This window comes from Canis aureus, chromosome 35 (genome assembly GCF_053574225.1).
Source record: "Canis aureus isolate CA01 chromosome 35, VMU_Caureus_v.1.0, whole genome shotgun sequence".
NCBI lineage: Eukaryota > Metazoa > Chordata > Mammalia > Carnivora > Canidae > Canis > Canis aureus.
The window spans coordinates 24338206-24364918 of NC_135645.1; the positions used below are offsets into that span (position 1 = coordinate 24338206).

The 26713-nt window shown below is 41.4% G+C and overlaps 1 protein-coding gene, 1 long non-coding RNA gene, 1 other non-coding gene and 1 pseudogene across 6 annotated transcripts in view; 2 read left to right on the top strand and 2 right to left on the bottom strand.

The window, feature by feature from the left end:
- Positions 1-247: 247 nt before the first annotated feature.
- On the top strand, positions 248-351 carry LOC144305646 (U6 spliceosomal RNA). Its single transcript, XR_013372664.1, has one exon. It is a non-coding gene; the product is annotated as a U6 spliceosomal RNA (small nuclear RNA).
- A 720-nt stretch (positions 352-1071) lies between these two features.
- LNP1 (leukemia NUP98 fusion partner 1) overlaps positions 1072-26713 on the bottom strand; it is a 42319-nt gene continuing 16677 nt past the window's right edge. For 3 of the 4 annotated variants that reach the window (XM_077883789.1, XM_077883791.1, XM_077883790.1), the window contains 3 exons: positions 18210-18404; positions 5991-6221; positions 1072-1531 (listed from right to left, as the gene is read on the bottom strand). In XM_077883789.1, the coding sequence (XP_077739915.1) occupies positions 1382-1531; positions 5991-6221; positions 18210-18371 (543 nt within the window). In that variant the 5' untranslated portion in view covers positions 18372-18404 and the 3' untranslated portion in view covers positions 1072-1381. Of the gene's footprint in view, positions 1532-5990; positions 6222-18209; positions 18405-20037; positions 20183-26713 lie in introns of those variants that run through there. The other variant, XM_077883788.1, reaches the window with a different exon arrangement.
- On the bottom strand, positions 10067-12125 carry LOC144305155 (H/ACA ribonucleoprotein complex subunit DKC1 pseudogene; annotated as a pseudogene).
- On the top strand, positions 12541-25279 carry LOC144305156 (uncharacterized). The gene is made up of 3 exons (XR_013372192.1): positions 12541-12730; positions 20378-20506; positions 24708-25279. It is a non-coding gene; the product is annotated as an uncharacterized LOC144305156 (long non-coding RNA).

Below are 26713 nucleotides of genomic sequence, written 5' to 3' on the forward strand. Positions count from 1 at the left end.
TATAATGTTAAATGTCAGTTATACTTCAGTATAAAAATAGGATAAATAGGGAAAGTTATAGTATCTTTTCTTCTAGGGAAGAAAAATAGTGATAGCACATGGCCTCAATGTGTTATTTAACCCAATTACAGTAACCATTTCACAAAGCATACATATGTCAAATCATCATGTTTGTACAACTTAAAATATATCAGTTTATTTGTCAATTATACCTCAATAAAGCTGAAAATTAAGGGGGAAAAAGGAAACATTCACTTTAGCAACGCATATACTAAAATTGGAATGATACAGAGATGAGCATGGCCCCTGTGCAAGGATGACACACAAATTCATGAAGCATTCTCTATATTTTAAATAAGTCGTGGGATATAAGGTAAACATGGTGACTATAATTAGTAACAATCTATTGTATGTTTGCAGGTTGCTAAGATAGTAAATCTTAAATGTTCGTATTACGAGAAAAAAATCGTGTAACTATGCACATTCGTGGATGTTAACCAGACGTATTGTGGTGATAATTTCACCACATATTAAAAATATCAAATTATTATGCTGTACACCTGAAGCTAATATAATGCTCTATGTCAGTTATGTCTCAATATAAAACAAAATAAATAAATAAGAATATGGTCTCATAAAGTTAAAGCCCAGAGCATAAAGCTGACCTCAGAAAATCAGTCTCCACCCGTGTAATCAAAATCATAAGCTGCTCCCAGCTCCTGATTTTCTCACTCACATCCACTCATTCCATGCACATCACACACACGCACCAAGTCAGGAGCCAGTGCTAAAAGGAAATGAAGATCCTGCCTCAGGTTAGGAACATGAGCCAGAATGAACTGGGCTCCGGCCCTAACTCTTGACACCTCACTGATGGGCTCCGGGACGTGTCTAAATTCCCATTTCCTCAACTAGCAAGGGGGAGGAATAGGTCCCACTTCAGACTAGGGAGGATTCTTTTAGGTAAGGCATTAAAGAACTCAGCATAGTGCTTGGCATGCTAATTATCAGGTCTCATTAAATGATGGCGTTAGACATACTTACATAATTACATCTGATAAAGAAGTAAACTTAGAGTGACACCAATGACTTTTATTTTAAATTATTTGCAAGGTTAATGTGGAAGAAGAGTTACTGAAGATGGGTGGGTGGTTCTTTCAATATCTTTCTTTACATTTTTAAGAATCACTTATTCTGTTAAAATACCTTTTCTTCTCCTTATTCCCATAAAAAGACAACACAGCAGATCACACTCCCCACCCCCCACCCAGTGGTCACTCAGCATCTGAGGACACTTGTTCACAGCTACCACCCCCTGGCCTGGTGTTCTGAAACCCAAAAAACACAGTAGAATCTGTAGAAATGATGTGGAAACAAAATATTATTTGGACTCTTTTTCAAACAAGGGGGGCATGCATGCTTCTCCGTGTTCTTCCTTCCTAGAGCTGCTTTTTTCCTCTACTTTCTTTTGAGATCTTATCTCCATCCTCAGGCATTCCCTTTCATTTCTCTCCCTTCTGCTCTCCGGTCCCTGAAAGACAAAGGTCAGAAAAGGGTAGAAATGTGCCAACAACTGACGTGCCACATTTATCCTATCAGAAATGAAAAAATCCCTGGTCACTTAGTAGACTTCCACATCGTAGTTTCTCATAATAAATTAGCAGAAGGCCAAGGGTGTTGCTAAAAGCTTTAGTTATAAATAAAAGGGATGGGGCCTTGGGGTGTCAGCAACAGTCTATGGGGGAAACTCCACCCATACACAACTCTGACATATAGAGGGATGTGATTTCACAATGTGATATAATTAATAGTGTCTTGGTGCTTTCTGAAAAGGAACATGGCAAGCGAATCATACTTGGAATGATTCTAACCCCCCAGTGTCTACTTCTTTAAATTACATTAACAGTAGAGTTTGCACTAAGTTTTAATGTGAGGACTATGTGAAGAATGAAGTGTTGAGGAATGACATCCAACCACATTCCCCAGCTGGTACAGCACAAACTAAAGAAACTCTACTTTTCGATATTTCACCTTGGTGGACACTGACAGACCATCACTAAGCCTAAGAGGAAATAAGAACATCACAGATAGTGATTAGTGCACTGATAATGAGCAAACAGGGTGAGGTGATAGGGATGTATGGTGGGAACGGGGAAGCCTTCTTTAGTTTCCATGGTCAAAGAGTGTCTCTCAAAGGAATTACCAACCAAAGAATGGCATTGATAAATATGTAAGTAGGCACCTACTTACACTCCTATAACAAATAACACCATCACTCTCCCCCTCCTCTGTTGGAACTGGAAACACTGGGCAATGCCTGAGTGTCTATCAAGTGAACATACACTGTGATGAGTGGCAGTGAGATGAGCAAGATCACGACTCAACCCTGCAGGCCGAGTTATGAGGGTGTCTGTTTACTACGGTGGTGTCAGCTACTCCTCAGTGCTAAATTTTTTTATACCTAAATGGCTTCATTTCTATCTATAGGGGCCAGAGTCACAAAGCAAAACAAATGATGATGCTGAGATGAAAGCTAAGAGAAACTTAAAGATTGTGCTCATTCTGTAAATGTGTTTCCAGATTATTTTCATTAGACCTAGCAGTTGTATTAGATCCAGCGGTCTGATCAAAGTTCATATGTAGCAGGCATGAATATCTCTAATGCTTATAAGAATGGTATAAAAGAGAGAAAAAATAGTGATGATCCTTCTCAAAACAAAGTAATGGCTTTTCCCTTATTGGGAATAAAGACTATTTGAAAAATGATTGTAAATAGTGAACTGAAATCTTTTTTTTAATTATTTCATTATTTAGAAACAAAATGTAGGGGCATCTGGGTGGCTTAGTGGTTGAGCATCTGCCTTTGGCTCGGGTCGTGATCCTGGAGTCCTGGGATCAAGTCCCATATTGGGCTCCCCATGGGGATCCTGCTTGTCCCTCTGCCTATGTCTCTGCATCTCTCTGTGTCTCTCATGAATAAATAAATAAAATCTTCAAAAAGAAAAAAAGAAATAAAACATAAAAATTCTCAAAATAAGACAATTGAGGTTTTCAATACCAAAATGAAAGAATTTAATGTTGTTGGTCATGATCAGATCACAAAATTAGCTTCTGGATCCTTTTGATGCTAAAAGATATGAAATTTTAATCTACATATTACTTAACATTTGGTCCCCAACCAAAATATAAATCAGTTTTAGATTTGCTGATAAAAATATACTTTTCAGTGTAGTTAGCTTTAGAAAACTATGTCAGTCTCTAAGTAAGAACAAGTTTTAAAGTGTATGTATGTTCTAAATTTTTAATTTTACATTAGGATAAGCTTTATAAAAAGCTCTTTAAAATTGATATAAAATAAAATATTTATTTATTTTTTTATTTTTTTTAAAATAAAATATTTAATAAAATTATTTATCCTATAGTTTATATATGTAATAAGAAAAAAATTAATGATTTTATAAATTCCTAGCAGGTTTCTAGCTACTATATGTAACTGTGAAAAGAATTCTTGAGTCAAAAAATTGAAAATGCTATCTTGATTGCCTCGGCACTCAAAAGGAAGAGCTTGAGAAAGGAAGTATTAGGGTAGCCCGGGTGGCTCAATGGTTTAGTGCCGCCTTCAGCCCAGGGCCTGATCCTGGAGATCTGGGATTGAGTCCCACCCATGCATGGAGCCTGATTCTCCCTCTGCTTGTGTCTCTGCCTCTCTCTCTCTATCTCATGAATAAATAAATAAAATCTTAAAAAAAAGAAAGGAAATATTAGCAAACATATTTGATATTTTAGGGATGAGGTGGTGAGTATCTCTTTAAATAAGAGAAATGATTTCATGTTTACACACTGTTAGGGCTTACAATATTAGCAAATGGCATCATATAAGCTGTTCCATAAGATGTGTTGTTATGTGAAATTTTTTCTGAGAACCTCAGAAAAAGAACAGTTCAGATTAAAATTTTTTTCAAAATACATTTATCCCATAACTTGCTCCAGAAAAAACTCAAGGCAGCTATGTCTCCCAAATTAATATAATTAATGACTTGAACATGTAATTTTTTTAATTTTTTTTTTTATGATGGTCACACAGTGAGAGAGAGAGAGGCAGAGACACAGGCAGAGGGAGAAGCAGGCTCCATGCACCGGGAGCCCGATGTGGGATTCGATCCCGGGTCTCCAGGATCGCGCCCTGGGCCAAAGGCAGGCGCCAAACCACTGCGCCACCCAGGGATCCCTGAACATGTAATTTTAAAACAAGAATTCTTGCACTCCTGCTATATTCCTGCTGAAAGTTCATAATCTAAATCTAGTCATGAGGAAATACCAGATAAACCCAAGCTAGGCATCATTCTAAAAGATAACTGGCCTGTATTCTTCAGAGGTCAGTATCATGAAAGACATGGAAAGACTGAGGAACTGTTTACAGAATAAATATCAATTAGAGGGATGTGAAAATGAGCAGCATTACATAATCTGGAAGTTCACTATAGAAAATATTATTGGAACAACTGGCAAAATATGAATGAGGTCAATACTTAGTTATAAAAGTATTGTATTGGTGTTAATTTCCTGAGTTTAATTACTATACCATGTTTCTGTAACAGAATGTTTTCCTGCCCTTGTCTCGGGGCTTGGAAGGGGAGAGAGGATATAAGTAAATATACCATATTAACTTGGAGGAAATCTAAATGAAGTGTATTTTTTATACTATTCTCGCTACCATTCTAAGTCTGAAACCATACTTTTTAAGATGTCATTTATTTATTCATGAGAGACACACAGAGAGAGGCGGACAGAGGCAGAGGAAGAAGCAGGCTCTCTGTGGGAAGCCTGATGTGGAACTCGATCCCAGGACATGGATCACATCCTAAGCCAAAGGCAGAGGTCAACTGCTGAGCCTCCCAGGCATCCCCTGAAACCATATTTTTAAAAAAACGATATAAGGAAAAAGATAAAACAGTAACTTTTAATAAGATTTAGAAATGATAAGTGACAGCTGCTTTCTATTCTTCCTTCTTTATTCCTCTACTGAAGGGGAATCATACAGAGTCACTCTCTGATAAAAGTGACGTGCCACCTATGAGGCAAAGATGCATGGTGACAGTCCCAACAGCAGTCACTGCTAAGCAGAAGGTGTTGTGTTCAGATGTGCAATGAGGCAGGAAGCAGCCACATGTCCTCCTCTGTACATTCACAGAGCACAGCTCAAGAAGCAGGTGGCAATACACCTGGTCAGTTATTGTTCTGCCCACTACATGGCAGAGCCGCATGATTATTCCTGTTTTGCAAAATAGAACAAAAAAACAAAAACCCAGAACAAAGAAGTTATTTTGTTCAAGGACACTCAGTGAACATGTTGTAGAGTTGAAAACTATCCCCCAATTAATCCGTCTCTAGTTTATTACTTTATGTATTGAGTTTGGCATCATCAGTGGAGTTTCTATTCTTCCCCCGTTCCATGCCTGTCCTCTCCTTTGCTCTCCTTTGTGCTTTACTTAGACTCCCACAGGCCATTCTAAATGCCTGGACAGCTCCTACTCCTCAATACTTACTAGACAGTTGGATAATTCCTTTTGCATGTTTTTTAGAAGTACAAGGGAACATGCTACCATCATACACTATTTGCTGCTGGATTAAATGCGAAAGGATAGGAACAGTTGGGTAGTTTTCCCCCTTCTTCAAATAGTGAAAGAAAAACAAGTCACAATTATTTCTAATTGTCTCAAAAAAAAAAAAAAAAAAAAAACAGAGGACTTCGGTAACAAAAATATCCTGCCTCTGGCCCTCCAGGAATTCTTCCTACACCTGGGGTCTCCAATAAAAATAATTTAAAAATGTATACACACCTGGGCTATCTAAAACTGTCATTTGTCAAAGACCTTATCACTAAGCTGTAAATGAAGAAGTTAGATTTGTTCTCCTCAAAGTTGGGGAGGAAGAATCCATTGGGTTTCCCTTTTTAAAGTGGTTAAATATTCAACAATTCTGTTACATACCAAAGATGCAGAGCGTTTGGTTCTAAAGCACAATTGCTGCTCAAAAGACTCTGGAAATGCTTGAATTTTGGAATGGGATCTTCTTTTTGATTCCAGCGGCTCGTTGCGTGACTCGTCTGCTGAGAATTTTCTGTAATCCGGGATGTGGGAATGGCATTGAAATCCCTGGCCCTCATGAGAATGCCTTCTGGGATGGCTGTTGGATGATGGGATTCTGGGAAACACAGGAAACTGGGAATATAGAATTTAAAAAAAATGCAATATAAAGAGACTGCACAGGGACTGAATATACATACATTACCAACTAAACAATCTCATGTTGAACTGAAATCTTACCTTTTTGATCAATAGGACCTTCCTCTACAATGAAATAGAGCCAATTATTTAAAACATTAAGTAGAACATCCCAAGACTAGCTTGGTTCATCCTCTACCATTAGGGTAGAATAATGAAATGAAACATTCCACGCCTTAAATTGATATGTAAAAATAAATTCCAAGATTATATTTTTAAAAAACTTTAATGAAGCCATAAATGTTTAAGAAATAATGCAAAGGTGGATATTTATGTGATTCCTATATGAAGAAAGAATTTCTAAGCAAAAGAGCAATGGGAAAAGTCATAAGGAAAAAATTAATTTACATAAAAATAAAGCTAACTTGCATCACAAGCCATATAAACAAAATTAATGGTAAGCTGAAAAAACTTTAAAAATATTTGCTACACATTAGTAATGCTTACTAGATGTCCTGAAAATAAATAAGTATATGTTACACTCCTACTGGCAACTGCCGAGGTCATATAATACAATAACGGCAATGTTAAGATCACAATTGGAAAATAATCAAAGGAGGGACAGCTCAGAGAAACCAGTCTTGAAAGAAACATTCTCTTAATTCTTCTCACTTCCCAACCCACTCCAATTTAGCTTTTGCTCCCAAGATCAATTTTGGTCAGAATATTGAACTCAGTGTTGCCGAATTCTGTGCACTTTTGGCCTTTAATAATTCTGGAGAATTCAGTGCAGGAGCCCATGTGGCCCCCCTGGAAACAATCTTCCCTTGCCATCTACCACTGCAGCCTCAAGGGCCATCTTCCTGCCACTGTGTTTTAGACATTTTTGCTCACTTCTCCCTCCTTCTAGCTGCTCATATCTACCGGACTTCCTCCAAGTTCTAAACCAGTCTTCCTTCCCTTCCTTTCCTTTCTCACATTACACTGTCTCCCAAAGTATCTCATCCTCAGGCTTCAATTTGTAGCTCTAATCTGATTTCCTACTTTATATTGTTAGCCTAGACATCGCCTGTGAGTTTCTGCCCCTTGAGTTCCCTCTTCATAGTATCCCTCGTAGAGATTACATAAAAATAAAATCTTAATTAAAAAATATGATGAATAAATACATAATGAATGAAAGAAAAAGAAATACTAATGGGTAAAAATTCTTTATGCTTATTAGCAGTCAAAAACTACGGAAAATGAAATAATATGGGGATCCCCGGGTGGCTCAGTGGTTTGGCAACTGCCTTCGACACAGGGCGTGATCCTGGAGTCCTGGGATCGAGTCCCACGTCAGGCTCCCTGCATGGAGCCTGCTTCTCCTCCTGCCTGTGTAACTGCCTCTCTCTGTGTGTGTCTCTCATGAATAAATAAATAAAATTATTTAAAAAAAGAAAATGAAATAATATACAATTTTTGCCTTTCAGGTAAAAAAAAAATGTTACTTAATGGTACCAACACTGGCAAAAGTGCAAGGAGATAAGCACAGTCTTCCTTGCTGGTAGGACTTCAAATGTACATCCTTCCTAGAAAATTGTTGGTAATATGTGTCAGAAGGCTTAAAATATTCCCCTCCTTGGATCCATCCATTGTATGTTGTTTTTTGCTGAATTATGTTCTCCTGCCCGAAATTCATAGGTTGAACCCTTATGTGAGTACATCAGAAGATGACTATATTTGGAGTCAGGGCCTCTAAAGATTAAGTTAAAATTAGACCATTATAGTGGGTCCTACTCCAGTCTGACTTGTGCCCTTATAAGAAAAAGAAATTTGGATACATAAAGAGATGCCAGGGATATGCCCCCACAGAGGACATACCATGTGAGGACACAGCAAGAAGGTAGCCATCTGTAAGCCAAGGAGAGAGCCTTGGAAGAAATCAAGCCTGTTGACACCTTTATCTCAGACTTTTAACTTCCAGAACTGTGAGAAAATAAATTTCTGCTGTTTATGTCATCCAGTCTGTGGTATTTTGTTATGGTAGCCCCAGGAAACTAACACATATGTATTGAAACTTTCTCTCAAACAATCATCAAAAATATGCTTAAAGATTTGTAAAGCTACTAAAAGACATGAGGTAAATTTGTATATATTATTCCATTTATTATAGGTAAGACATGGTACTTTGTGCTTTGGATAAATTGGAGCGCCCAAAAAGCACAGTGTACCCCTCTTGGAGATTATGTTGGGAGATGAACATTGAACAAATAAGGCATATGCCTACAAACTTGGTCAAATGCTATAAAGGAAAAAAAATTCAAGGTGCATAAAGAGGATATAACAAGGTAAAATTATGTATGTTCAGATGAGTGTTGGAGTGGCTAGGGGGATCAGGGGAGGATTGTGAAGGTGTGATGATTAAGAGATTAAGATACAATCTGAAGGGTGAGAGGGGTTAATTAGGGAACAGGGAACACTCTTCTGCCTCAGGATGAGCCCCATATGTTCAGAGGCCCTGCCACAGAAGAGCTTGCTGATGTGGAAGGAAAAGAAGCCCATTGAGCGTGAACATCTGGGAGGAGGGAGAGGAGGAGAGGGCTTGAAGTAGGGTAATTTCATAAGGTGGGCAACCTTAAACCATACCCAAATGTTTTGAAAGGTTTTCTTTGAGCTGTGGGATTTTTTGTTTTGTTTTGTTTTGTTTTGTTTTTTATCCAAGTTTTCTGCAATGATGGTGTATTATATTATCAGGAAAAAAATGGTACTTTAAAAAAATTGAGACTTAGACACAGAAGGACAAATACTGAATGACTGCACTTATGTGAGTTAGCTATAATAGTCAAACCTGTAAAAGTAAGAAATAGAATGGTGGTTGCCAGGGCCTGAGAGAAGGGGGAAACGGGAAGTGGCTAATCAATGGGTTTAAAAGTCCAGTTATGCAAGATGAGGGAGTTCTAGGGATCTACTCTACAGCACTACACTTGTAGTTTACCGGATTGCACACTTAAAAATCTGCCCAGAGGGTAGATCTCATGTTAAGTGTTCTTACCACAATAAAATTTTAAACATAAAATTTAAAAATTTAAGGTTGGGAATGGAAATGAGAATGTTTGTACAAAATGTTCTCTTCCATTGAGAGGCCTAAAAAGAATAGCAAGAGTTTTTATCACAATATAAATACAGTGTATACTTAGTGATCTATCAGATATGTCTTTCAGTCGGTTGGTTGTGCTGTGTGACTTTGTGGGGAACAGCCTTAAGAGAGCTCTCTGATTACAGGGAAGAAGCTCCCACTTTTAATTGCGTTTACTTACCACGCAAGCTCTACTTTTGGAACTTTATATCCCCTTCCAATGTAATTTTCCTGGCAAAGACAGGAAATAGTACCCTACATGGCTTTTTTTTTTTTTTTTTTTTTTTTTTTTACCAAGTATGCACTTGTCACCCCACAGCCACTGGCCTTATAGCTCTCTCTCCCACACTGTGAGGCAGGCTCTGGCCTGTGGAACTGGATCCCTTCACTCTGAGCTCACCAGCTGGGGTCCCAGACAACAAAGCACCAAAGACAAAGTGTGCTGCAGGCACTGCTTTCAGAGCAGTGACTACCCAGTTCCCTGACGTGCATCACAGAAGAGTGTGCTCAGCACCAAAGCTGTTTCCACTGTGACCAAAGAAAACAATTCCTGTTGGAAGAAAAAACCCTGTGCATTCTGTGACCCAAGGCATAGGTTCTCATTTAAGAAAAAATTAGTGGGGCGCCTAGCTGGCTCAGTAGTGGAGTGTGTGACTCTTGGATCTCAGGGTTGTGAGGCCGAGCCCCATGTTGGACGCAGACCACTTAAAAACAAAATATTTTAAAAAACATTTTTAAAAAAGATTTTATTCATTTATTCATGAGAGACACAGAGAGAATGGCAGAGACACAGGCAGAGAGAGAAGCAGACTCCATGCAGGGAGCCCCACGTGGGACTCGATCCTGGGCCTCCAGGATCAGGCCCTGGGCTAAAGGTGGTGCTAAACCGCTGAGCCACCCGAGCTGCCCCAAAAAAACATTTTTTTAATATTTCCCCCTGAAGGGCTTAACTACTTGATACTCTTTATCCTGGCTTTAACTGCAATTACTCTTCAACTGTACCCATCCTGCCCTCTGTGTCAATGCAAGCACCTGAGCCCCCCATTAACAAGATGAGAAACGAGGAGAAAGTTCCAGGTATAATAAGGCCACGTTGAGTCATAGTGTACTAGGCTCTCTGGGGACCACATCTTTGATCTCTAACCTCAGAACAAATCCTGGAAGGGAGTCATTCTCCCCCTTTTACAGATGAGGAAAATGAATCTTTTTTTTTTTTTTTTAAGTAGACTTATTAAGTAAAAAGTACAACCTTCTCCCAGCAAGACTCCTCACCGAGTTCTCAGGGAGCAGCTGAGGTGCCCCAGAACTCTCCATGCTTCCTGGGACCTGCGTTCCGTTCCCTCAAGAACAAAAGAGTCACCTTTTCTCAGTAAGGCTTTAATTTCTCCTCCCGATGGGGCACAGTGCCAGAGCTGGCATCCGCTACTCCAAAACCACTTCCACTTTTCTTTTTCTTCTTCTTTCTTCTTTCTTCCTTCTCCTCCTTTCTTCTTCTTGGCGCTGTCACTGTCCCTGTCTGTGGGCTCATTCACACTCTCCACAGCAGCTTTGGCCTTCTTCTTCTTCTCCTTCTTGAGCAGCTGCAAGGACATCTCATCACTCTCACTGTCTCGCTTCTGCTTCGGGGCTTTCACCACTTCGGCAGCCACTTTGGGGGATTTTACCACCTCGGTGACTTCCTATGGAGCTGTTCCTGCCTTGGCTACTGCCTCTTTCCTTGCAGGGTCGCTGTAGTCCACATACTCCTGCATCCAGGTGGCAGGTGTGCTACCTGTGGGCTTGCCGTGCTTATCCAGAAGGCCCTGCTTGATCATCAGCCTCTTCTGACTTGCCTTTGGACCTAAACCCCACTTCCGAGGACACGTGTCTCTCTCCATGATTACCCTCTTGATCTTGGCTACGATACCATGGTCACAGGTAGATATCACTGCTGTGGTCATTAATGCAATGGCCATGCAGACTGCTTCTCCTTTGGTGGTGATGACGAGGATCTCCTCGTTGACCTCGATGCCATCCTCATATCGGAGAACGCCCGGGAGCATGATCTTTGCCGCATAGCAGACTGCATTCATGAAAATGTCTTTCATAACCAGCCTTTTATGAGAAGTCAACAGCTTTTCCAAAGGGTAAACAACTCGCAGCAGGTAACTCTCATCCTTGCGGCTGTCATACAGCCACTGGGCATCAAGCACGTCATGCATGTGGTCCTTTTCACTCATGACTCCAGAACGAACCCTCCGAAGTTCTTGCATCTGACCGCCAACTCCCAGTAACAAACCAACGTGCACACACAGCGTCCGAATATAGGTACCGGGCTCACAACTCACCCAAAAGATTCCTAATCTTCCATCAGGATCATACTCGATCATCTTGCTCTCATATACGGTCCGCACTCGGAGTTGCCTCTTTACTGCAGCAATGAGTGGGGGTCGCTGGAATAAGGCACCTGTCAGAGTTTCTAGGGCCCTCGAAAGTTGGGTCCCCCCTTCAATAGCACTGTGTAGCCGGACAATGCCCACATACTCTTGGCCTGCACTCTTGAGGCTTCACCAAGCGGTGGCTCGTTCTATGCACACGAGTGAACAGCCGGCCACCTTGGGATCCAGCGTGCCACCGTGCGCCGTCTTCACCCGAAGTATTCGTCGGACCCAGGCTACCACCTCATGGGAAGAGGGGTTGGAGGGCTTGTCAAGATTAATGAAGCCTGTCCTGCTGTGGTCCCCAATCTCCCCCTTCAGAGGATGTGAACCACAAGGAAGGGGTGTATAGTGCGTGCTCCTTACATTGAGCTTTTCAAAATTCTTGAGCAACAGGAGCCACTGAGATGTGTCCAACTGAGCCGCCTTGGATTCGGGTTCGATAAGAAATTCTTCAGCATGTTGTATCTCTGCTACATCTTCTCCTGGGAAGACTTTCCGCTTTTTCTGCTTAGGTTTCCTCGGCAAAATTAATACTTCGGCGGCCGCCATGTTGCCCCGCACAGCGTGCGAGCCGCGGGCGCCCCCACCGAGGGGGCGCGCCGCCTCCCGGCGCCGTCGGGTCGCGTCACTAGAACCCGCCCACCCGGGCGACGCCCCGTGCGTCCTGCGTGCTGCGCGGCGGCCCGGGGGGCGGGGCCGGGCTCCGGGGGGCGGGGCCGGGCTCCGGGGGGCGGGGCCGGGCTCCGAGGGGCGGGGCCGGGCTCCGAGGGGCGGGGCCCGAGGCGCGCGCCGGACGCCTGCGGAGCTTCACAGGCTGCTGCCGCTCTGAGGAAGCTGAACCTCAGGTCAGGTAAGTGACTGGCCTAGGACTTGGGTGACAAGCGGCATGCCTCCAGGTGGCATCTGTTTTTTGAATTAATAAGCCTACACTTTTCTCGTCAAAGGCAACAATGACTTCATCCTATTTCCAGGTGAGCTTGCCTATACACGTGACTGTTGATGTACCACTTATAACAGAATTCTGTTACCAAATTAATAATGATTTGTAGGTCTTTAGGAATTAATGTAGAGGAATTTTATGTGAGGAATATTGTATAACGTAGCCCGATGCTATCGTAAGAGCCAAGAGGGTTGTAAATTCACCAACTAGCTACCTACGGAAGCAGCATCGGAGGGAAAGAAGGATTCCAGTGGTCAACCGGTAAAACGGTAGCTCTTTTATAAATAACAAAGGTAATCCCACTGAACATCCTTTAGGTAAGCTCAAGGATGTTTTAAACTATTCAGTAAAATAGTATTTTTTAACTGGAGAAGTAAATAGACCCTGCGCTGTCAGACTCCGTAAATCAATGGGAAACTGTCATCAAGACCCCACCACTGGGGAATCCCCGGGGGGCTCAGCCGTTTGGCGCCGCCGTCGGCCCAGGGCGTGACCCTGGGGTCCCCAGATCGAGTCCCGGGTTGGGCTCCTTGTGGGGAGCCTGCTCCTCCCTCTGCCTGTGTCTCTGCCTCTCTCTCTCTCTTTCTCTCTCTCTGTGTCTCTCATGAATAAATAAATGGAATCTTTAAAAAGAAAGAAAGAAAGAAAAACACCCTACCATAAGCCATAAACAGAGGTGAGTGGTAGGAAGAACTCCTTGGAGCTTATGGCACCCGCCTCAGACACTTGGAATCTTCTCCTAGGGAACAACTCAAGAACTTGTCTTGCTCATCCAGAAACTGAAGTAACCAAACTAAGTGCATCTAAACCACATGCCACTGAGGTAATCCCAAATGACATCGAATTCAGTCTCGCACAGTATTTTCACTAGTCCTCTACCATGCAGTGATCCTCAGTTTTGGTATTGACACATCTTAGCTCAAGCTGCCAGAACAAACCACCACAGGCTGGCTGGTTTAACCAATAGAAATTTACCTCTCACGGTTGTGGAGGCTGGGAAGTCCAAGATTAAGGAGCTGGAGATTTCTCCCCAGTGAGAGGCTTCCTGCTGACTTGCAGACGGCCACCTTCTCTCTGTGTGCTTGCATGGCCTTTCCTCCGTGCATGCAGGTGAAGAAAGGGAGCAAGCTCTCTGGGTGTCTGTTCTTATCAGGGTACTAATTGTATCTGATAGGGCCTTACCTCATCTACATCTGATTACCTCCCAAAGGCGTCATCTCCAAATACCATCACTTTGGGGGTTAGGGCTTCAGCATACGAATCTGGTGGGAGCGGGGGAGACATTCAGTCCATAACAACATAGGCCATATGCCAAACGTGAATATAAGATGACCTGTCTTCTCACGGTGATATTAAATGAGAAGGAGAAACATTAAAGATAAAGAGGGAAAGGCAAAACGAAAGTAATTAACTGAAGCATCATCTGGAAAGAAATTCCCAAGTTTCAACACTTCCAATGCTTAATAATAAGAAGCATAGATGTTTATTAGGTACCAGGCAACATCCCAATTACATTAGATAAATTACTCACTGAATCTTCACTCCACCCTTCTGAGGGTTCTTTTCTTCTTTAGCAATACAAAAGATAAATATTTATTCAGAACAAAACTTTTTAACAATCAATTTTACATTCTAAGCCACAAGGAAATAGCAAAACATAAAGCAAAGGAAAAACAAAGACTAAAAAGAAAAGCAGTGTACTGTCTCTTCTACTTAACTTGGTAACACTTATTGACCCAATGCCCTCTTGCTTGACCTATTTTGCAAGCACATTTTAGAGTTAACAGCTTACTTCTGATTCCAGGTTAAAATCACCTTTCTCCTGCGAGTCAGGAAATTGTAAATGAGCTCCAGTTAGAGGCTTCTCTGGGGTTTCTAACTATTGAGGCTAAGGTGCAAATGTAAACCTCTGGTAGGTCTCCTTATTCAGGAGCACCCCCATTTCTAAGTGGTGGCAATGAACGATGAAGGGTAAGGCCCGAAAGGACTTGGCACTTTAATCCAGATATGACACCTCAGGGAGCAATGAGTGCATCCTCATTGGCACTTTTAGTGCCAATCCCCTTCTGAGATATCCAGTATTAGTGCCAATCCCCTTCTGAGGTATCCACTATTAGTGTCAATCTCCTTTACGTATGGGGAATCTGAGGCAGAGAGAGGTAAGTAACTCAGTTATGCTGCTGGGGGTAGGCCCCGGAAAGCCACCTCTGGAGCCCTCCCTTCACCCTTCCTAACCACTCTACTCGGCTGCCTTCCCAGCAACTCCTCCACATCTAGAAGACAGAAAACAAATCCATAAAACATTATGCTACAAGTGCTTCCACAGAGTTGTCACTGTTGCCTGAAACTATCACTGGTTTTCTATTGGGGATGAAGGCATTGTCCCCTATTGAAATGAAATGTACATTTAACACAAAAAAACAAGAAATCACTGCTAGTCATGGAACTTTAGGGTATCCCCTCACTTCAGGTTCCTAAGAAATCCTCCAACGGGGTCATGTCCCGCCCTATCCGTGTCCTGAGCAGCTGCAGGAGAACCACTCCTGTGGTGAGATGAGTGTGTGGCCGTACTCAGCTCAATCAGGGATAAGAATCAAAATTAAAATATCTTCTATTGCTTTAAGTTAAGAACATGAAGAGAGAATATAAAAAATGGTTAAAGGTGATTATTTTTAAAAAAGAAAAAATCCCAGACAGGGAGAGGCTCATATTATATCCCCTCAAATGATACCATATAGGCAAGCACACCCTTGCCTACCTTGGAACACAGAGGAAGCCCTGGGAAAGCCTACCTGGAGTTAGCAAAGCCCTAGGCCAGGAGACTCAGTTCCTCCTTGAAGAGTCCTTTCATTTAGCGTAATTCTCCCTTCCACTCGGACCACCAATGTTAAGAGAACCATGGTAAGCTGAAGAAGATGACTAGAAAGCTGGATAGGCTAAAGTATTAAAAATCCACTTTCAATGAGCAGAATAAATAAGGAATGCGAAACCGTTTTACCTCAAGTTTGTATTAATGTGATGCTGGAGGTAGAAGGCACATTAGTTCTTCACAGACAGACTTCATATTACTTCACTTTTTTCCACCAAGAATATTAGGACAGTAAAGTTAGATTTTTAAAATTTACTTTAAATCAGTGATCACAGATTATTATACTGAGTTTTATCAAAAGGTAGTGTTCTCTGAGCAGGACCAAGCCTTGTTCCTTATGCCAAATCTGTATTTTCTGCTAAACTGGAAGTTCCACAAACACTGAGATCCAGTACGTCTTCTGGTACCCTCTAAGCCTCTAGTGCCTTGCATAAGTAATGCCAGGAACCTCAATAAACAGGTTCAATGAATAAAGGCTCCGCCTCTATGGTTCTGCAGGAATCATGACCTGAAAGCCACTTTAGAAACCACATTCAAATGGGAAAGGAGGGGAAAACTCTTCTCTTCCTATGCCATGCAATATGGATGGATATAGGTTATCAATAGGTTGTGGGAGGGAAGAGCCTCAGATGGGAGTAGTGGGAAGAGAGGGAAAGAGACAAGGCTAAGAGCAAGCTTTTCTTTTTAAGTTAGTCATTGAGCTCAAAGCAAAACACACATAAAAAATGAAAACCTAATTGTTCTCTCTGAAATAAGAAAAATCTGAGCATGTTTTAGGGTTAGAAAAGTTAGAAAGAAAGTCCAACTTCATACTCTTGTCATAAATATATGGCATTCTGTGACTGGAGATAGAGATTCAGACTCCCGACTATTTCCCAGGACCCTGCCCACACCGCCCTGGGTCCCCTGCTCTGTGTTCTGCGCTGGTGCTCTCTCTACTCTCTTCGGTCGGGGGGTCATTTTTATTCCATGCCTTGTCTCCTTAAATAAACATACTTTCTGCATGTTAGTCTGATCATGGTGGAATTCATTGTTGACTTAGGGAATCTCACTGAACATTCAGGCAAATGTTTGACTCTAGTATGAGCAGGAAGAGATACGTGGGCACAGTTTGGAAATGCCATACACAACACAACTAACTATTGCTAGTCCCAGTAGTTTAATTCAAACAACCCTGCAACCTAAAAGTAGATTCTCTAAAAAGGGTGGATTATCTCAGTTTTAAAAGTCTAATAGAAAAAATAAAAAAAATAAAAGTCTAATAGGTGTTAAAATTTATTCAACAAACCTATATTTTATAAGTCATGTTCCTTCCTTTGTTTTCATTTCAACAGTTCTAAAGGGCTGTTGAGATAAAGAGCAAATCACATTTTTTCTCTTTGTTTCTCCCTGGTCCTCTCTATCTGGAAACTGGAAACTAATTGTACTTCTGGTTCACACACTGTGAATGCCTCACTTGAAGTGGAATATAAGAGATTAAAATGAGAGTGCGATAAACGGGTGTTCACTTACAACAGAATCATGGACGGTTAGAGCTAGAAGAGTTCCCAGAGGTCATCCAGTCCAGCCTCTCTTCTTTTTTACAAAAGGAACCTGGAGCTCAAAGAGCTGTTGACACTTGCCCTTTGTCTCTGGGTACGCATTTGGTAAGAAATCTATTTTCAAATATTTGTGTCTTAAAGAGATCTCATCCCTCAAGTTGCCTCATCACTTGGGAATAAGAGCCATCGCCATACCCACCATAATATCCCTCACAGGCATTATGCATCTGGGAACTCTGAGGCTAAAACTGAAATAAAAAACACTGTCCCAACACTTATTTGGTTCTGGGGTTGACAGAAGCAGAAGGTTGGGGATGTATTCTCTATGGCTAGAATCCTAAGTGACTTGTGGAAAAGAAAAGCTGTATTATTGCTGTGTAACTGAAGCAGAGGACACATGTCTCTGCTGTGGAGTCTTCTAGTGGCACAGCTGAGCAGAGAACCACCGCCTACACCTACGGCTGAGTCCTCACCTGGTCAAGCCCACCCCCTCCACTATCAGGAGCTTCCCCCTGCTTGCATCTTGCTCCCTAGACACTGTATGCTCTGCCTCCCTATGGAAAAGTAGTGCTGAGGGCTGAAAAATTTTGGTTCCATCACCCCTCGGAAAACCAAAGGGGAACCAGAAGAAAAAGTTTATCAAATTTATCAAAGGTAGTGATTTATTATGTGGACTCCTCAACTCTTTAGAGGTCCTCAAATCAGGACGTTATGTTCAGTATTTCCAAAACACTACTGGAAATCACACATTGATCCATACCTGATGCTACACAGACTATCACATCAAGTTTCTTTCCTTTGGCTTGAATCATACTAGCCCTCAGAACAATTGTCTCAGGTTTCTCAGGAGCTCTGAATAGTAGTTAAAGGTATGTTAGGCTACTAAAAATGAAGAAATCTTTACCTAATAAATGAAAATCAGGTCCCCAGGAGGGCAAGATAAAATAACAAAAGGTATTTTTTGGTGGGTGTAAAAAGGTTTAGAAGAACTGATTTTTAACCAAAGATGATGTATAAACCAAAGGCCTCTTCAAAAGTTATCAACTAGAAATCCCCCTCCCCTAGTCCAGCTCTCCCCTGGTTCTCTGACCATAACTCACAGGGCAGGGCAGGGAGGTTTTCCTGTAACTGGCATCTTGTGATCCACGACGGCCCCGGAGTCCTCGCTCATTCTCTTCCATCCAGCTGTGACCCCAGAAGCTGCTCATCCATTTCGCAAAAGACACATCATCATCATCATCATCATCATCTTTGTGCTCCATGTGTAGGTGATTCAAAATATCGAAGGCCTGTCCCTAAATTCGACAGACAGAAATATCATCCAACAGGGCTGACTTGATGAAACCCAGGATCTCCCCCAAAAGACAAAATGAAACTGGTATTTTCAAATGCTCTCCGATAATGGGATTCTTAAGGGAGAAAGATTTACTAAACAACCACTTCACCATCAGGCAGCCTCGGGGAATGTCTATTTATAAATTGTACAGCCCACATTCCCTCCCCTCCCCCTGTCTTTTTAAATTGAGGCTTTTTAATCCTTCCATCGCTGGGGCTTGTGCCTCCACGCCTAAGGGTGGGAAGCACAGTCCACTGGCTGGTTTTCCCTGTGCTGCGCTGCCAGTGGCATGTGATGGCATCTCCAGCTGTCAATGATGATGGAGCATGACCCTTATAATATGCCTGTCAGCTTCCGGCTAGCTCTGAAATGGGGCCACTTACAAGGGACAGACTGACTACAGCTGGCAAGATGGCCAGCTATTGGCATGTTATAGCTAATGTAGATATACTCCTAATTAATAAAATTGATATTTTTTAAAGATTTTATTTATTTAGTCATAGACACAGAGAGAGAGAGGCAGAGACACAGGCAGAGGGAGAAGCAGGCTCCACACAGGGAGCCTGATATGGGACTCGATCCCAGGTCTCCAGGATCACACCCCAGGCTGCAGGAGGTGCCAAACCGCTGTGCCACCGGGGCTGCCCTAAAATTGATATTGAAACAAAAATTCAGCTCCTGGGTTTAAGGGAACAGTTTTTTTTTTTAAATTGATGTATTATTTATATCTGTATAAATAGTACAGGTATGTGCATAATGTACAAACCTTAAATGTATAGTTTGATGAATTTCTACATACACATACCCATAGATAACCACCACCATGCAGGTGAAGACATACAACATTTTTAGGACCCCAGCTGGCTCCCCTTTTCCTTCTTCAATCCATCCTCCTTCCAAAAGGTAATGACTTCTGACCTCTGTCGCTGTAGATTAATTTTGCCTGTTTTTGAACTTTCTTTCAGTGGAATTATACAGAATGTATTATTTTGTGTCATTCAACATTAGACTGGTGAGATTTAGCCATACTTTTGCGCTATCAGTAGTTCATGCTTTATAGTACTACACTGTACGAATATCTCACATTTTAAAAAAATTCAGTCTATTACTGATTATCATTTGGGGCCATCACCTGGGCTGTTTCCAGTTGGGGCCATTATAAATAAAGCTTCTACGAATATTATAGTCTAGTCCTTGTTTTTTATTTTTTTTTATTTTATTTTTTTTAATTTTTATTTATTTATGATAGTCACAGAGAGAGAGAGAGGCGCAGAGACACAGGCAGAGGGAGAAGCAGGCTCCATGCCCCGGGAGCCCGACGTGGGATTCGATCCCCGGTCTCCAGGATCGCGCCCTGGGCCAAAGGCAGGCGCCAAACCGCTGCGCCACCCAGGGATCCCTAGTCCTTGTTTTTTAGTGGGCATTTTTTTTTTTTGAGATAACAGGACTAATTTATTAAGCCCCTACTTTGTGCCAGCTACGAAGTAAAATATTTTACATATGCTATTTTCATTATGACAACACTGTGACTGGGAGATTTGCATCACATTGTATAGATAAGGACACTGAGATTGAAATAGATCATCACTCACCCCAGGTGAAATTACTACTAAGCAGCACAGCCAAGTCTGAAGCAAGGAGTAGAAAAATGAAGTCTGGACTCTTAACAACATTGCACCAGTATTCCAAGAAACCTTTGATAAAGCTTGCATTTTTAGACAGGCATTCCTGACCACTTTCCATGAAAACTCTTCCTTGAGCTGCAAAAAGACGGGCTTAATCATTGTGACCAGTGTCCCCAGAGCATGGTACCACAATTTATAAGTTACTAAGGGAAAGTAACCAAAGCATAGAATAGCTTGCAATGTTTTTATTTCTTGTTTTAAATAGTGAGAGATGCGGGCTTGTTACTTTATAACATTTTTATTACAGAGTGCAGAAAGCCTGCTTCTCAATGACCCAGATGAGAAAGAAAAAGCTATAACTACATGCCACCACTCTTGATTGTTTCTGTTATTAAAGAAAGAAATAAGGTGACTTCCCTTGGGAAGGAAGGACCAGGTATGTCCACAAAACTTAACAATAGATAAACTTTTTTTTTCTATTTCTTGTTAGACAGAAATGTCTTTTCTTCCAATTTCAGAAACAAAAATAAGTAAATCTATGATCAGGGATAGAAAAACCCGAGCAGGTCATACCTGTTATGTCATTGCATAAAGGTACTTTGAAGAAAAGAAATATGATTTTATTTTATTTTTTAAAGAATTGATTTTTTAAAGATTTTATTTACTTATTCATGAGAGACACAGAGAGAGAGGCAGAGACACAGGCAGAGGGAGAAGCAGGCTCCCTGTGGGGACCCGGATGTGGGACTCCATCCCTGGACCCTGGGATCATGCCCTGAGCCTACAGCATATGCTCAACCACTGAACCACCCAGGTGTCCCACGATTTTTTTTTTAAAACTTCTTTAAGTGACGTCTATCTCTTGGAGTTCTAAACTCTTCTTTTAAGGCCTTATAGACAGAAGCAATTTAAATATTGGAAAATGTGCATGTATAAATTTGGAGATTTATTATGAGGAATTGGCTCATGTAATTATAGAGACTAATAAACTTCACAATCTGCCATCTGTAAACTAGAGACCCAGAAAAAACAGTGGTGTAATTCAGTCCAACACTAAAGACCTAATAACCAGGAGAGCCAACAGTGTAAATCCCAGTCCAAGGGCAGAAGAAGATGAGATAAGATATCCCAGTTTATGTAGTGAGGCAGGAAAAAAAGAGCTAATTCCTCCTTCTGTCTTTTGTTCTATTCAGACCCCCAACTGATCAGATGAGGCCCACCACAGGGAGAGGACTATCTACTTTATCCAGTCTATCATTTCAAATGTTAATTTCATCTAGAAGCACCCTCCCAGATACATCCAGAAGTACTGTTTAATCTGGGCACTCCATAAAATTAACCATCACAGGCACTAATCCCATTCATGAGGGTTCCACCCTCTCCTCTATTTACCTCCCCAAATCCCTATCTCCAAACCATAACACTGGGGATTAGGCTCCAACATATGAATTTTGTAGAATCACATTTAGCCCATATCACAGTGCCCACATAAATAGCACCCAGTAAAAAATGGGGGGCACTGTCTCTCATGAGCATGTAAATGACATTTCACAAGCGTTGCCAAAACTCATTACTGGAGGAATTAAGCACATCCCTTGAGACTTTGATGGGGAAAAAAAAAAAAAAAAAAACAAACAACAACAACAAAAATCTTTTTGGAAGCTTGTGCCTGGCTTTCTTCAGACTTCACCCAATACGCTTTTCCCCTTTTTGGATTTTGTTCTGCATCCTTTCAGTGTAGTAAATCCTACCCATAAGTATAATTATATGCTGTGGATTCTTCTAGTAAATCCTTAAACTAGGGGTGATGGTGTCAGAAGTGGAATTTATTAAAAATAACCCTGACTCATTGAAATATATCTGTTTGGGGAAAGGAAATATGAAGGGGATACAATTATGAACTTTTAGTTCCCAATAGCTACCTAGTCATCTGTGGTATGAAACAGCAGCTGAGATGTCTGTTCTGGAAGGTGAAGATTACCTATGGAATTTTAAAATGATATATCCAATGCCAGGATACTTGGATCCATTGGCTGCTTTTGGCCATGGCAGCTAAGGTGAAGGAATTAAAAAGTGCGCCTGGGTGATGTGTTTGTCAAATGCATCCAAAAGAACATTTTGGGTGAGGCAAAATGTCATATGTTTGTATTGCTCACTCCTCCAAGTGGGAGGAAACAAGACTAAGTCAGTTCCAAGACTGGCACAAACTTTAGACAAATCAGAAAAAAAAAAAAAGAAGAGGGTAAAATAACACTCTACCCACTGGTACAGCAGCCTGTTGCATTACAGCTGGGATCTCTAAGTAGTTGTAATGTTAATCCTGAAAGTGTTGAATTTATTGCTAAGGTTTGAGTAAACTTGCAAAAAAAAAAAAGTGAAAGAGAGAGAGTTTCTAAAATAGATTGTTATTTTGTAGTTAGTGGTTCTGGGTATATGATTTTTTTAATGATGTAAAATATTATAGGCTTGTAATTTCATAAATGTTAGAGGGATTATTCTAATCTGGAAAAGCCGCCCAATAAAAGGTCTTGGTAGAACAGGACTTCTTGCTTAGATGGATTATAACTTAAAATCTCTGAACATCTGAGTATTGAAATTCTCATAATTGATTATTTTTGCTATGAGAAAAGGCAGACAAAATAAAAGGAAAAGAATCTTCACAGGAAAATACACTTTTTGAGGTTTCAAAAGCAGTTCTTAGTTTGATAATAAGTTCCTGTAAATTCAGATGTCTGACTCTTAGAGGCTGATGATTTTCTAGCCCAATTGTGCCTATTTTTGAGTAGGTCAATTTGGACTCTAAGATTGACAAGATATAGAGGAATTAGAAGGACTTGGAACTCCACTATCTGACCCTGTAGTCTCTCATCTTTGCTGCTGCCAAAGAAGAAAGTCACTGGCTTTTTTAGAATCTTGAATTCAGAGATCCTGATTGCCTGGACCTGATGATAGGCTGAAACCTAGAAACATCTGTAACAGACAATTTCAATCTTGGAAATCAGACATGGGCTCATTGAACAGAACTTAGACCCTGGGACTACCAAAGACTTAAGACACCCCTCTGAGGGGCCATATGATATAAAAACATCATGGATGTTGGCTGGACCACATGGGTCACCTGCAGATGCTCACAGGGAAGAGCTCATTATCTGATGAGACCATCTGACACCAAGCTGCTGGTGGCTGTACATTTCTAATGCAGGAACTAATTGCATTTGAGATAAATGATCATAAGGAACATAACTTGTGATTCCTGTTGAAAGCTCTAAGTTGGAAAAGAACACAGCATGGAGAGTAGGACCCCTCCTGACAGAGGGAACTCTCAACCCCTCCTCAAGAATGTCTCACTGCTGTTGACTTATGTCTGATTTTCAAGATTATTTGAAATTTGCAACAATGCACTGATAATCTGATTCTACTTTACACACCTTTCTTCTAAGTTAGGCAGTTTGATTACTAAATACAACTATTCCCAAGGAGAGGTGGTCCTTTTTCGTGCTGCCTATTGAATAAATGATCAGGATGAAAAGGGTGGGGAAAAAGAGACTCTTAATCGTAGGAAACAAAATGAGGGTTGCTGGAGGGGAGGGGGTTGGAGAAACAGGGTAACTGGGGGATAGGCATGAAGGCGGGCACGTGATGTCATAAGCATTGGGTTTTATATCCAACACCTCTTGACTTCTACCTCTGAAACTAGTAATACACTGTATGTTAATTAATTGGATTTTAAATAAAATTTTCAAAAAGAAAAGAAAAGAAAAGGCTGGGGGTAATGTAAACACATTCTGAAAGCTTCTGAAAATTCAAGGTTTTGTCCTAACCAGTTCCTGAACATGCTGTGTCATTCTGGTTAAGTTGTATTAATGTTGTATTAATGTTTTTCTATGTAAATTCTTCTGTCCCTCTGTTATGAATTCATTAAATCATCACTTATTAAGTGGAGCACAGACTGTCAGATGGTGAACTGTGACTTAATGACAGACCACAAGAGGAATTAAAATAGAGAAGTTTATTACTTACTAGTCCTGGAAGAAGTACCTGGCACACCTTGACAGGCTACATGAGGAGGTCAAGGCAGAGTGCAGGCAGAGAGAGAGGCAGACACTGGGGCACGTCTTTATGAGAGTCTGTATGTGGAGTGCTTTGAGTTTCCTAGGGCTAAGGTTAGATTGATCAATTGAAACCAAGAGGACACTGTTTGATAAGCCACACTGGAGTCTTATCTAGGATGACACATGGGGAGAAGGCAGCGGGGGCAGGGGAGAGGAAGTGATAGCTGGAACTTACATGTGCTTGCGACTCTGTGGACTGCTATCTAGGGCATGTGCTTAGATGAGGGGACTAGTGCCAGTTTAAGGTCACTGATGGCCAAACAAAATGATGTCAAGGCAGCAATATCGTGGAGTAACTTAGCTAAATTTTCAATGACCTCTTTACACCCAACCCTTTTTGATAGAAGAGGAGAATAAAAAATGGGTAAAAATATAAGGTAATGATTATTAAATGAGACACACTGGTTTTGTAGTAACATGGAAAAAAAAAAAAACCCAGCACCTGGGAAATGCAGGGAAGGAAGGCATTAATGATCTCTGTTTCTCATAACTGCTCTGTTTTTCGGAACTGCTCCTGAATGCCAGTACTGCCTTCTTAGGATGCTGTGAAGTCTTGAATTCAAACCAACCACTGAACCTATCGTCACACCTGGCAGCGCTGACTATGAGACAGCAATGGTGGGCCTAGCTCCTATGTTCCCATGAAGAGCACCTGTAGATGTTGTCCACACTCATGTGGCAAATGAACTGATGTCAAAGACAAGCAAAATTGCCAAAACTACCTTCTGGAAGCCCTTCTAAAATGAAGGACTCAACTGCATTGTTTGGACTGGGCAGAGAACCCCAAGGAAGCCACACTGGGGGCCCTATTAACCTCTAATGCCTAACTAATGTTTGTCTTCATCGGATGGCCTATCAGTTGCAAACTTTTTGTTTCCAAGGGTACTCTCTGGGATTGATTATACTTCTTGCATGTGTTCGTTGACTTTCATGGATTGCCTCAGTCCTGGAAGGCATGCAGGTCAGCTTCAACTTACTAGTCAGAGTTGTACGGTGCTTGAATTAATGATTCAAGCCAGGTAAAAAGGCTAATGCAAAAAAAAAACTTTAGAGGAGAAAGCCACCTGGCTCTCTAAGATTGACCTTTCTTGTTAACAGGATTTGTTTTAATTGGCTAAATCCAGGACCCTGGAGAGCACACAGAGTCAGTACTGCAAGATGCTTTCATCCTGCCACATTGGGTTCTACTCGTAATAATTTTGCTCTAAAAAAGCCTTGGCCAAATGGAGTGGACTTTGTAGAAAAGAGTTAACATAGTAGCCTGAGACTACATATCCTTAGAAAAGCCTTCTTGCTTGACCCTTGGCTGGCATCTGGGAACTTGGCTGGTAAACAGTTCTTACAATAATATAAAACTTACCCTGACAAGTGGCCTAAACTGCTTATACAACCAATGGTTTATGTGGAACAACTGCTTTTTTTTCTGGAAGTCTGTTTTTTGCATGGGTTAGGCAGTGTGTGCCCACATGACTGGCATCCAATAAAAGCCCTGGGTCCTGAGTTCCCAGTGAGTTTCCCTGGTAAACAACACATCTCAACACGGGAAGAATTAAACATGTTCTATGTTACTCCACTGGGAAAGGGCTCATGGAAGCTTGAGGCAGGTTTTGCTTTGCTGACTTTTCTTTGTGTCCTTTCCCTGTAATAGATCTTACTGCGGGTATAACTACATGCTGAGCCCTGTGGGTCCTGTGAGTCATGGAACCTAGGGATGGTCTTTGGGACCCCCAATACAGGAAGAAAACGGAACTCTAGATCTTTGGCCAAAAATTCTCCCAAAACAACAAGAGATGAAGTTACCCCCCAAAAGAAAATGAATTTGGTCTACTGATAGTAAATCAATCCACCTCATTTTTCTCCTAGGTAAGCCCATTTCCTTACATGTATGAGAAAGAAGGCTCCCTGCTTTGCCTGGACTAGGGCTCTCATAGCAAACGTGGAGCAGCAAGGCAGCAGCAGGAGTTGTCAGGTCTCAGCAGCCAGAGAAGCACTGCTCTTCCAGCTTGTCTCAGGAGCCCTCGCTTAAGAGGAGGTCATGCCCCATCCTGGGAGCCTGGCCACCAGCTTTTCCTGGCAGATGCTTGGACACTTGCCCTGAGGAGAGGCTGCCAGGGGTGTGGGACCAAAGGGAGTTGCCCTTTTGAACCTGCTCAGTGCTCTGCTTTGCCAAACCCATGGTGTGTACTCAAATGTGTCAAGTGGCTGAGACAACTGTAGTTTCTAGAGAGCTTGAATGTGTACCTCCTTACCATGCTCAGTGTGAAAGGAATTATCTTCTCTTAGAGGGTATGAAGCCTGTGGTGTGCGTGTTCTCATAAAGCATTCAGACATCACGGGTGCCCAGGTAATCAGTGAAAATAACCCTTGGGCTGTGTACAAATGAAGTGGCCCTTTCAATGCCTTCTTTCACATTTGCTGCTTCAGGAGACTGTGATCATGAAAAAAAAAAAAAAAAGATTTTCTCTTTATTTCATTCTCTCTTTCATTTTTTTAAATCTCCTTCTATTTATTTTGATGCATTTCTTTTACTT